The 12650-nt window shown below is 51.1% G+C and overlaps 1 protein-coding gene across 2 annotated transcripts in view; it reads right to left on the bottom strand.

Moving 5' to 3' along the window:
- The window catches only part of LOC115085797 (ranBP-type and C3HC4-type zinc finger-containing protein 1-like), a 288361-nt gene extending 275944 nt beyond the window's left edge, over window positions 1-12417 (bottom strand). Inside the window, exon 1 of one of the 2 annotated variants that reach the window (XM_029592220.1) lies at window positions 12059-12417. In XM_029592220.1, coding sequence (XP_029448080.1) covers window positions 12059-12304 — 246 coding nt within the window. In that variant the 5' untranslated portion in view covers window positions 12305-12417. The remainder of the gene's footprint in view (window positions 1-12058) is intronic. The other variant, XM_029592219.1, reaches the window with a different exon arrangement.
- Between the last annotated feature and the right edge of the window lie 233 nt (window positions 12418-12650).

Here is a 12650-nt window from a genome sequence, read left to right as displayed (position 1 = left end):
AGTTTTTATGAGTTTTTAATTGTTGGATGTTATTCTGTTCATAGCTGTTTTGAAACATTTATTCTGCTTATTAGTATAGTTTTACAATTATTTCTGTGTGGAGATCTATAGCTGCTTGCTAGTTCTGTTTTCCTAATAAGAGGTGTATTGGTTTTTAGGGCCTGATTTAATATTTGTAGTATTGCCTTTTCATAGATAGGCTTGCTCCTGTTTAAGTGTATTCCATAATACAGGTGTAACTGTGTGCGGATTAGTTTATGTGAATTACTACAGATCCTGAGAGTTATGTTAGGTCGGTTCTGTATCGGTTACCGAGATGAGATATTTTACTAGCATGTAAGTGTTTGTATCAGTCTTTTTTGTTGTGTTTTCTCAAGAGGACATGCATTGGTGTTAAACTGCTGTCTTTTCATAAGTAGGGCTATTGAGCCTGGAAGTAGAAGGAGTTTGAGTTGCTGTTACTGAGATGACACCAGAACCAGAATATCTTTTTTGTAGAGTGAGTTGAATGGGGAATGTCATAATTCTGCTTTACATCCATTATTGTGGATCAGGGGGGTTCCCGTGGATGCAAACTGTACATTTACATCTAGCCCTGTGACGATCATGGGTCAGTGTGTCACGCATGTGAGAACCATCTGTCAGGTGTGTCCCGACAGAACAAAGGTTGAGAACCACTGGGCTAAAAGACAGGAAACAGAGAGTAGGATTAAATGGACAATTTTCTCAGTGGAAGGGAATGGGCAGTGGAGTGCCTCAGGGATCTGTATTGGGACCCTTACTTTTCAATATATTTATAAATGATCTGGAAAGAAATAAGATGAGTGAGATAATCAAATTTGCAGATGATACAAAATTGTTCAGAGTAGTTAAATCACAAGCAGATTGTGATAAATTGCAAGAAGATCTTGTGAGACTGGAAAATTGGGCATCAAATTGGCAGATGAAATTTAATGTGGATAAGTGCAAGGTGATGCATATAGGGAAAAATAACCCATGCTATAGGTTCCATATTAGGTGCTACAACCCAAGAAAGAGATTTAGGCGTCATAGTGGACAACACATTGAAATAGTCTGTTCAATGTGCTGCGGCAGTCAAAAAAACAGAATGTTTCGAATTATTAGAAAGGGAATGGTGAATAAAACGGAAAATGTCATAATGCCTCTGTATTGCTCCATGGTAAGACCGCACCTTGAATACTGTGTACAATTCTGGTCGCCGAATCTCAAAAAAGATAATTGCAATGGAGAAGGTACTGAGAAGGGCTACAAAAATGATAAGGGGAATGAAACAGCTCCCCTATGAGGAAAGACTAAAGAGGTTAGACCTTTTCAGCTTGGAGAAGAGACGGCTGAGGGGGGTATGATAGAGGTGTTTAAAATCATGAGACGTCTAGAACGGGTAGATGTGAATCGGTTATTTACTCTTTTGGATAATAGAAAGACTAGGGGGCATTCCATGAAGTTAGCGTGTGGCACATTTAAAACTATGGCACATTTAAAACTAATCGGAGAAAGTTCTTTTTCACTCAACGCACAATTAAACTCTGGAATTTGTTGCCAGAGGATGTGGTTAGTGCAGTTAGTATAGCTGTTTTAAAAAAGGATTGGATAAGTTCTTGGAGGAGAAGTCCATTACCTGCTATTAATTGAGTTGACTTAGAAAATAGCCACTGCTATTACTAGCAATGGTAACATGGAATAGACAGTTTTTGGGTATTTGTCAGGTTCTTATGGCCTGGATTGGCCACTGTTGGAAACAGGATGCTGGGCTTGATGGACCCTTGATCTGACCCAGTATGGCATGTTCTTATGTCCTCCCGGGCCTGCACATCCAGATGATAATGCCTGGAAAAGTATGTTGGGAGGACCACGTCGCAACTTGGTAAATGTCGACGGGAGACAACAATCTAACCTCTGCCCATGACAGTGCCTGAGCCCTAGTGGAATGAGCCATAATCTGAGTAGGCAACAGCTTTACAGCATACAAATACGTGGCTGACATTACCTCCTTAATCTAGCAAGCTAATGTAGCCCACGAAGCTCGGTCACTCTGCTTTATTCCATCACGAAGGACAAACAGATGATCCGTCTTTTGAAAAGGTTTAGAAACCTCCAGATGCTGCACGACATGTCTCTTGACATCCAAGGGACGCAAGAGGTGATGCTCTGCCTCATCTCTGTCCTTATCCAAGGAAGGCAAGGAAATGGACTGATTTAAGTGAAAATCAGAGACCACATTAGGCAAGAAAGAGGGAACAGTATGCAGTTGTATCACTCCTGGAGTCACCTAAAGGAACAGCTCCCGGCAAGGCAAGGCCTGAAGCTTGGAAATTCAACGCGCAGAACATATTGTCACCAGAAACACTGTTTTCAAGGTCAATGACCACAAGAAAAGGCTACACAGCAGTCGAAATGCAGGGTCCACCAAAGAAATTCAACACCAGGTTAAGACTACACAAGGGTAACCGGTAACCACAAGGGAGGACAAAGATGTTGCACTCCCTTTAAAAAATGGGCCACATAAGGATGAGACAATAAGGTTTCACCATTCACCTGGCCCCTGAAACAGGCAAGAGCCACAATCTGGACCTTCAAGGAATTAAGGGCCAACCCTTTATTTAACCCATCCTGCAAAAATTCCAAAATGAGCAGGATCTTAACTGAATGAGGAAGAACATCTCAATCCTCACACCAAGCTTCAAACTCTTGCCAAACCTGCACATAGGCTAAGGAAGTGGAGAACTTCTGAGCTCGCAGCAAGATGCTAATCACCACAGCAGAATATCCACACTTCATCAAGTGATCCCTCTCAAGGGCCAAACCGTAAAACAAAAAAGTCGGATCTTTTTGAAGGACAGGTCCCTGCTGCAACAGATTCTTGTGCGGCAAAGACAAGGGGGGGGGGGGTCTCTACCAGAAGTCTTAGCAGAACTGCATACCATGGTCATCTGGGCCAATCCAGTGCCACCAGGAACACCATCCCCTTGTAGAGAGACCGCCAGCGTTCCCAACCGGAAGACGTCGACACCTGCTAGAGTAGACGCACTCATGTAAGAAGTGATAAGGCTTACCTTGATTTGGTGAAACCCCTGTATACCGGCAGCCGGGCGGGATGCTGAGTCCATCTGTCTACACTAAGGAAAAGGAGATTATCAGGTAAGTAATCTCAACATTTCCTAGCGTGTAGCCAGATGGACTCAGAACAAGTGGGATGTACAAAAGCTACTCCCGAACTGGGTGGGAGGCTGCCTGAGGACCGCGTAGGACTGCCCTCGCAAATGCTGTGTCCTCCCTGGCCTGGACATCCAGACGGTAAAATCTGGAAAAGGTATGGAGGGAGGACCACGTCGCCACCTTACATATCTCCGCGGGCGACAGCATCCTAGATTCTGCCCAAGAGGCCGCCTGCGCTCTGGTAGAATGAGCCTTGACCTGCAGAGGCGGTGACTTCCCGGCCTCTACATAGGCCGCTCTGATAACTTCTTTGATCCAGCGGGCGATGGTGGGCCGTGAGGCCGCTTCTCCTTGTTTCTTCCCGCTGTGAAGGACGAACAGATGGTCCGTCTTTCGTACTGCTTCTGTCATTTCCAGGTATCTGGGCAGCAATCTGCCGATGTCGAGATGGCGTAGCAAACGCCCTTCTTCTGATTTCTTCAAACCCGCCGTGGTTGGCAAGGATATGGTTTGGTTGAGGTGAAATCGTGAGACTACTTTAGGTAGAAAAGAGGGAACCGTGCGAAGATGGATAGCCTCAGGAGTGATTCTGAGAAAGGGATCACGGCAGGACAGCGCTTGTAGCTCCGAGATGCGGCGTGCTGAACACACAGCCAGCAGGAACACCATCTTCAAAGTTAGCGAACAGAGAGACAGGCCCCGAAGGGGCCTGAAGGTGGATCCCACGAGGAAATCCAAAACTATGTTGAGGTTCCACAGGGGCACTGGCCACTTCAGTGGCGGACGAATGTGCTTGACTCCTTTCAGGAAGCGAGAAACATCTGGGTGCGTGGCAATGGTGTTGCCATCCCTCCTGGGACCGTAGCAAGACAGCGCAGCCACCTGAACCTTGATGGAGCTTAGGGAGAGACCCTTCTGAAGCCCATCCTGCAGGAAATCCAGCACAATAGGGATAGTAATCGCATGTGGATTGGTGCCATGAGTGTCGCACCAGGCTTCAAATACTCTCCAGATCCTTATGTACATAGAAACATAGAAATGACGGCAGAAGAAGACCAATCGGCCCATCCAGTCTGCCCAGCAAGCTTCACACTTCTTTCCTTTCATACTTATCTGTTTCTCTTGGCTCTTAGCCACCCTTGGTTCTATTTCCCTTTCACCCCCACCATTAATGCAGCGAGCAGTGATGGAGCTGCATCCAAGTAAAATATCAAGCTTGATTAGTTAGGGGTAGTAACCGCCGCAACAAGCAAGCTACACCCATACTTATTTGTTTACCCAGATTATCAGGTCGACACAGTAAAGTGTGCTCCGTCGGAGCGCACTGTCAGCCTGCTCTGGACGCATGTTTTCCCTTACCCCTTATTCAGTAAGGGGAGGAAAACACGCGGCCCACCCGCAGCACCTAATAGCGCCCTCAACATGCAAATGCATGTTGATGGCGCTATTAGGTATGCGTGTGGGATCCAGTAAGTAAAATGTGCAGCCAAGCCGCACATTTTACTCTAAGAAATTAGCGCCGACCTTTGGGTCGGCGCTAATTTCTTCCGGCGCCAGGAAAGTGCACAGAAAAGCAGTAAAAACTGCTTTTCTGTGCACCCTCCGACTTAATATCATAGCGATATTAAGTCGGAGGTCCCCAAAAGTAAAAAAAAAGTAAAAAAAAAAAATAATAATTTGAATTCGGCCCGCGGCTGTCGGGCCGAAAACCGGACACTCAATTTTGCCGGCGTCCAGTTTCCGAGCCCGTGGCTGTCAGCAGGCTCGAGAACCAATGCCGGCAAAATTGAGCGTCGGCTGTCAAACCCACTGACAGCCGCCGCTCTGGTCCAAAAGGAGGCGCTAGGGACGCACTAGTGTCCCTAGCGCCTCCTTTCCCTCGTTTGCACCGCGTCGCCTAATTTGCATACTGGATAGCACGTACCGGCAAAGGGCCGGTGCGTGCGCCGGGAGAGCGGGCGTTCGTCCGCTCTCCCGCGGTTTTACAGTATCGATCCGTATGTTATTCAGCCCTTATTGGTTGTTTTTCTTCTCCCCTGCCGTTGAAGCAGAGAGCTATGCTGGATATGTGTGAAGTATTAGTTTTTCTTCTCCCCTGCCGTTGAAGCAGGTGAGGGATGTGGAAAACTTGCGCGCTCGGAGGAGTGTATCTATCACTGGCTCCAAGTAACCTCTTTTCTTCAGTCTAGCCCTCTCAATGGCCAGACCGTAAGAGAGAATTGAGCCGGATCCTCGTGGAGGATGGGACCTTGACGCAGCAGGTCCCTGAGCGGAGGCAGGGGAAGAGGCTCCCCTGTCAGTAGTCTTCTCATGTCCGTGTACCAGGGTCTTCTTGGCCAGTCCGGTGTCACTAGAAGAACTAGGCCTCTGTGCCTCCGAATCTTGTGTATAAGGGCGCCCAGCAGGGGCCACGGAGGAAAGGCGTATAGCAGGGTCCCTGGAGGCCATGGCTGAACCAGGGTGTCGATCCCGTGAGAGAACGGATCTCGCTTGCGGCTGAAGTATCTGGGTACTTGAGCATTGGACCTGTCCACTAGTAGGTCCATGTCCGGAGTCCCCCACTGATCCACGATCATCTGGAAGGCTGTGGGGGACAGCTGCCATTCTCCCGGATTTAGGCTTTCCCGGCTGAGGAAGTCTGCCGCGGTGTTGTCCCTTCCGGCAATATGGACGGCGGAGATGTCCTGGAGATTCGCCTCTGCCCAAGCCATCAGTGGAGCTATCTCTAGGAACACCTGTTGGCTTCTGGTTCCGCCCTGTCGGTTGATGTATGCCACTGTGGTGGCGTTGTCGGACATCACTCTGACTGCTCTGTTCCGCAGTCTGGAAGCAAATTGCAGGCAGGCTAACCGGACTGCCTGTGCCTCTAGACGGTTGATGTTCCACCCCGACTCTTCTCTGCCTCACCGCCCCTGGGCGGTGAGCTCTTCGCAGTGTGCTCCCCATTCGCTCAGGCTGGCATCTGTAGTGAGCAAGTCCATGTGGGGGGAGGACATCCTCGACCCCTTGCTCATGTGGTCGGACTGCAACCACCACCGTAGCTGGGTTCGCACTCTGGCTGGTAGAGGTAGATGCACGGAGTAATTCTGGAAGCGTGGGTTCCATCGAGAGAGAAGGGAGCATTATAGTGGTCTCATATGGGCCCGCGCCCAGGGTATCACGTCCAGGGTGCATGCCATGAGACCGAGAACCTGCAGATAATCCCAAGCTATGGGCCGGCTGGCCCCCATCAAGAACCGTAGACGCGTCTGGAGCTTTAATCTTCTCTTGGTGGTGAGACTGACTTTGTCTGCCTGGGTGTCGAACTGGATTCCCAGGTATTCCAGTGATTGGGAAGGCTGTAGGCAACTCTTGCTCAGGTTGACTACCCATCCCAGGCTTTCCAGAAGGGCGATCACTCTGTTGGTTGCCCGATGGCTCTCCTCTCGGGATTTCGCCCTGATCAGCCAATCGTCCAGGTAGGGATGGACAAGGATTCCTTCCCGTCTGAGCGCCGCTGCTACCACTACAATCACCTTGGTGAAGGTCCGCGGTGCCGTGGCTAACCCAAAGGGCAAAGCCCGGAATTGGAAGTGTCGTCCCAGAACCTTGAAGCATAGGTAACGCTGATGATCCTGATGGATCGGGATATGCAGGTAGGCTGACAAGTCTAAGGCCGTGAGGAACTCCCCTGGCTGTACTGCAGTCTTGACTGAGTGCAGAGTTTACATGCGAAACCTCGGGACCCTTAAGTATCGGTTGACTGACTTGAGGTCTAATACGGGCCGGAAAGTGCCCTCTTTCTTGGGTACCATGAAACAAATGGAATAGTGCCCAGATTCCATTTCCCATGCAGGTACTGGGATTATGGCTTTCAAGGACAGGAGCCTCGCCATGGTAACTTCTAATGCCGCCTTCTTGTGGATTGGACACGGAGACTCCACAAACCTGTCCGGAGGGGTGTGATGGAAGTCCAGATAATAGCCCTCTCGGATGATGGCGAGGACCCACTGGTCCGACGTAATCTCGATCCATCTGGGGTAGAAGAGGGTTAACCTGCCCCCTATGGCTCCGTCCCCCGGATGGATCGGCTGAATCTCATTGTGAGGCGCGGCCAGGACCGGACCCCGAGCCGGCTCCCCTCTTACGCTGCTTGGTCCGAAAGGTCTGGTTCCTGGCCTGAGGACGAGGTGCCTGGTAGCGCCTCCTATAGGGAGTGAAGCATTGGGAGCTTCTACCTCTGGAGGGCCTCGGAAAGATGTGCTGGTTCCTCATGGACCTATCTTCCGGCAGTCGAGGTACTGGAGAGGCGCCCCATGTGCTCACCAGGTTCTCTGGGTCGCTGCCGAACAGGAGAGAACCCTTGAACGGCATTCTAGTGAGGCGTGTCTTAGAAGGAGCATCGGCTGACCAATTCCGAATCCAGAGCTGCCTCCTGGCTGCTACTGAGGAGGAGACCCCCTTGGCTGTTGTACGGACTAGGTCGGAGGCGGCATCCATAAGGAACAAGAGGGCGGACTCCATGTCCTCTGCTGGAGCATTGTTCCAGACCTCTGATAAACAGGAACGTGTCACCACTGTGCAGCAGGTTGCGATTCGTAGAGACAGAGCTGCCACCTCAAAGGTTTGTTTCAGGATGGCGTCCAGGCGTCGGTCATGAGCCTCCTTGAGGGCCGCCCCCCCCCCCCCTCCACTGGAATGGTAGTGCGCCTGACCACAGCGCTAACCAAGGCGTCCACCTTAGGGCACACCAGCATATCCTTGATTGCCGGGTCCAGGGGGTACATGCCGGACAGGGCCCGACCCCCTTTGAACGAGGCCTCCGGCACATTCCACTCCAAATCTATCAGCTGTTGCGCCGCTTGCAGGAAGAGGAAATGGCGGGCTGTGGGACGAAGACCCTCCAGCAGGGGGTTCTGCGTAGATGCCTCCATGGTGCTGTGGCCTGGAATAGCCAACTCCGTCAGGCACTGAGAGACCAGGTCGGAGAGATCTTCCTTGGGAAAGAACCGCCTCATAGTTCGATATGGCTCTATCCCCGAGGGAAGTTCCCCCTCCTCAGGGAGTTCGGACTCATCCTCCGAGATATCAGGGTCCGCATGAGCCGGACTGCCCGGAGGCTGGTGCTCACGATAAGGGCGAGAAGGTCCGGGGGCAGGGTCAGCCGGAGCAGCAGCGGGTCCAGGACGGGAAGCAGACTGCATCTGTACAAAGGCGTGGATCCCCTTAAATAAGTCCACCCAGGAAATGGAAGCGGGCTCCAGCCGTCGGGGTACCAGGTCCCCCGGGATTCCTGGCTGTTCGAGACGGGCCGCTAGGTCCGGGGTGGCCCCTGGGGAACTGTCGGTAAACCTCGGTTGAGACTGGTCCTAGCCAGAGGCTCCCACTGCCTCCTCACATTGGGCAGAAAGGGAGTCTGGCTCCTCGCTCTGCTTGGCTCTAAGCTGGCACGCTGAGCACAGGCCAAGAGCTTTCACGCCGTTTCACGCCGGAATCAGGAGGTGCCGCCTCTAGAGACACCGGGGCGTTTAAGTGTGCCATGGCGCCGGCGCTTATGCTGTCAGCAATATGCGCTCAAGAATAATATGAGCCCAAGAACAATATGCGCTCAATAGTATGCGTTCAGCAGTCTGCGCTCAATACTCAACAGTATGCACTCGATAATATGCATACAGCAATATACGCTAAATAATAAACAGTATGCGCTCAATAATATGCGTACAGCAATATGCGCTTAATAATAAATATGCGCTCAAGAATAAACAATATGCACTCAATATTATGCGTCCAGCAATATACGCTAAATAATAAACAGTATGCACTCAATAATATGCGTACAGCAATATGCACTCAATTGCGCTAAAGAATAAATATGCGCTTAACATACGCTTAGCAATATATATATGCTGCGTTGTGCGCCTATCCACAGGCGCCTATCCGAGTGCGCCTATCTGTGGGCGCTCAATACCTGAACAAGGCAGGCAAAATGGCAACCTCCATGGCATGCCGCAGGCAGGCAACGCCACCGATCCCCGTACTTCGGAGACCAAAAGTAAGAGATGTAAGCCTTACCTGATCCTTGGCGCTTCCCGGCTGTAACCCGGGCAGTCTCCGGCTGCGGGGGGAGAGGGGAAATACCTTCACCGCCGCACTCGAGGAAGTGCACCCGCTGCCTCTAAGTTGCCGAACTCGTCTCGCTCGGGGCTAAGTCCACGCCGGGCCCGAGGCGCCTCTCAGCCAGGCCCGAGCCCTTCTCGCTCGGGGGCTAGATCCCTGCCGCGATTCGACCACCGGACCGAGACCTAAAACCTCTGAGGGACCACGGAAATCACCTCGGGAAACTCGACTGGGGGAGGGACCCGAGGGTATCACCGCAGGAGTGCGGGGCTCGTCGTCTGAGAATTTTGGAAAGTAGAAAGTATTGGAAAACACGCTCAGCGAGCGTGCAGGCTCTCCAAACTGCTTTGGAGACGGAAATTACTGAGTGGCTTCACTTCCTGTGGGGGTATATGTACCCGTGCTGACGTCAGATCCGTCTCCAACTGCTAGCACGAGCACACCATACCCACTTGTTCTGAGTCCATCTGGCTACACGCTAGGAAAGGCTGAGTTACCATAGTAACCCAAGTCATTTTTGTCTGTCTGAGGAAGACCCTCCTGTTCCAGCAGTTGCAGAGAGTTGACTCATCGGGTAATCAGCCAATCAGAAGCTACTGTAACAATTAGCTCAACAGGAGACGACAAACTGTTCTCTCCAGCTTTACTATCTCGGCTTGCACGTGCTTTATCCAGGTCCTTTTCAGCAACTCAACTGCTTTGCGTGGGAGTCTGTCTGCTGTCTGGGAGAGGCTTGTATCCTACCTAATTGTAGTTTGAGGCTAAGGCATTAGGGAGAAGGGAACAGAGATACATGTATTATAGGAAGGAAGGTGGCACATTTATTTTTTTTTTGCTCTTCTACAGCAAGATAGCTGTGGTTGTCGCACAGGCAAGAGCCACACTGGAGTGCAGATTCACTTGATCTTTTTTCTCCATAGATTCTGTTGCTGCTGCTGCTACTACTACTAACATACGTTTGCATATTGGTCATGCTTGAAGTATAAGCGGGGGCTTATAAATTATAAAATTAAATTTTAAGTTATAAATTGTCCCTTAAAGCCTCAATTACAGTACACAGAGGTATTGTTTACAACAAGGGTATTTAGCACCAGGATTACCGAATATTGATAACCTAGCAGTATCCGACTAACTTTCGGGCCGATACAGTGAAGTCCGCGGGAGAGCGTGCGCGCACAGGCCACTCTCCTGTGCGTGTGATTCACTATTCAAATTAGGCCCGGCGGTAAAAACAAGCAAAAGGAGGCACTAGGAACACTAGCGCGTCCCTAGTGCCTCCTTTTGGACCGGAGCGGCAGCTGTCAGCGGGTTTGACAGCTGACGCTCAATTTTGCCGGTGTCGGTTCTCGAGCCCGCCAACAGCCACGGGCTCGGAAACCGGACGCCGGCAAAATTGAGCGTCCGGTTTTCGACCCGACAGCCGCGGGCCGACTTCAAATTTTTATTTTCTTTTGGAAACTTCGGGACCTCCAACTTAATATCACCATGATATTATGTCGGAGGGTGCACAGAAAAGCAGTTTTTCCTGCTTTTCTGTACACTTTCCCAGTGCCCAAAGAAATTAGCACTGACCTTTGGATAGGCGCTAATTTCTGAAAGCAAAATGTGCAGCTTGGCTGCACATTTTGTGTTCTGAAACGTGCGGGAATACCTAATAGGGCCATTAACATGCATTTGCATTTTGCGGGCGCTATTAGGTTCGGCGGGTTGGACGCGTTTTTTCGGCCCCTTTACTGAATAAGAGGTAATGCTAGCGCGTCGAAAACATGCGTCCAAATGCCGGCTAACAGTGCGCTCCGGAACGCACTGTACTGTATCTGCCTGTTAGATGGGAAATTTAGCAGCATGGCTATGCTGGTGAATATCCCCAGATACATCACTACTTAGATAAGTCTTATCTGTCTAAGTTTAGACCTGCTATTGAGCAGCTCTAGTTTAGCCAAATATGTCTAAAGTCAATATCGCTACTTAACCAGATTTTATTTATTTATTAAAGGCTTTTCTATACCGAATTTCTTGATACAAATCAAATCAGCTCGGTTTACATCAAACAATTAGGAACTATAACCAACCAAACAGTAAATACAATTTGAAGGAGAGTAAAGTTACATTATAACAAGGATGTATAACTTGGAGGAGGAAAAATAAGAGGGGGACGAGAGATTAAGATATACATTGGGGTATGCCAAGGTGCAGGTAGAATACCTCATGATAAATTTGTAAACATTCTCTTAAAATTTATATACACGGTTTAGCGTTTGTAAAGTGCATAGTTGCTAGAACTGTTATAAGTCAGGCTGTTGGGCTGGTGTCGGAGATAACTTACCCGGCTAAGTAGCGCCCCTCCCCCAACTTGTCCAGTTAACTAGTTAGCCGCACAAGTAACTTATCCAGCAACCTAGCAACTGGATATTCAGCAGCCCCTGTACAGCCGAGTAAGTCCTACTTATCTGGCTAACTAACATTTGAATTTCGACCTCTGTGATTAATAGGAGCTATACATTTTGGGCTAGAGTTTGTGATTGGTTGAACTATAAAAGCTTTTGGCATCTGGTAATACTGATTTCTAGGGAGAGCCAGGGCGCCAGTCCCTCCCCTGGATCACCACCAGGAAGCCGGCGAAAGAGAAATTCTAGCTCGGGCTTCTGCCTAACTTGTGAGCAGGCCGCCGCCCCCCCCCCCCCCCCCCGTTTTCTGTTTGTCTGCAGCGACAGAGAAGCAAACTTCCTGCAGCCCAGCAGAGGGAGGGAGACAAGAGGGTCCCCGGCCCGGCCGCCCCGCTTACCGTGCTCCCGCTGCCCTTGGGCTCGGCGCGCCGCACCGTCAGGCGGAATTCCCCGGCTCTCTCCGGCTCCATGAGCAGCTGCAGGCGCATAGCCGCCTCCTCCCCTCCTCCGCCGCCGGTCCCGGGGGGCGCCGACACCCGCACGGACATGAGCACGGTGGGCAGCTGGGGATGCGGGCCACCGCCCCCCGGCATTTCCGACGGTACGGACTGCACCCCCGGGGCCTGGCAGGGCGGCAGCGCCATCACCGGCCGCCTCGCGCCTCCCCCCTTTCAAACGGCCGCCCCGCACGCGCCAGGGAAAAAAAAAAAAAAAGAGCTCGTGCTGCTGCTGCTGCTGCTGTTGTTGTCTTCCTGGCAGGCGGGCGGACGAGCGCGCGCTGGCTCTGCCAGGTAATTCCCCCCTCCCCCCAGGAGCCCACCCTCCCCCTTAGACGTAAGGCTTCGAGCTCTCCCCGACTAAACAGACTGCAGCCCTTGGCGGTGAACGGTTAAGAAAACACGCCCCCCCCCCCGGGGCCCGCCTCCGAGCAGCGCTCGAGGCCCGCGGCGGCCATCTTTCCTTCGGGCAAAGGTCTCCTTAACACTGACG

Source organism: Rhinatrema bivittatum, chromosome 2 (assembly GCF_901001135.1).
Source record: "Rhinatrema bivittatum chromosome 2, aRhiBiv1.1, whole genome shotgun sequence".
Lineage (NCBI taxonomy): Eukaryota > Metazoa > Chordata > Amphibia > Gymnophiona > Rhinatrematidae > Rhinatrema > Rhinatrema bivittatum.
Note: the sequence above shows the minus strand (reverse complement) of the source record. Positions and strands in the feature narration are given on the sequence as shown.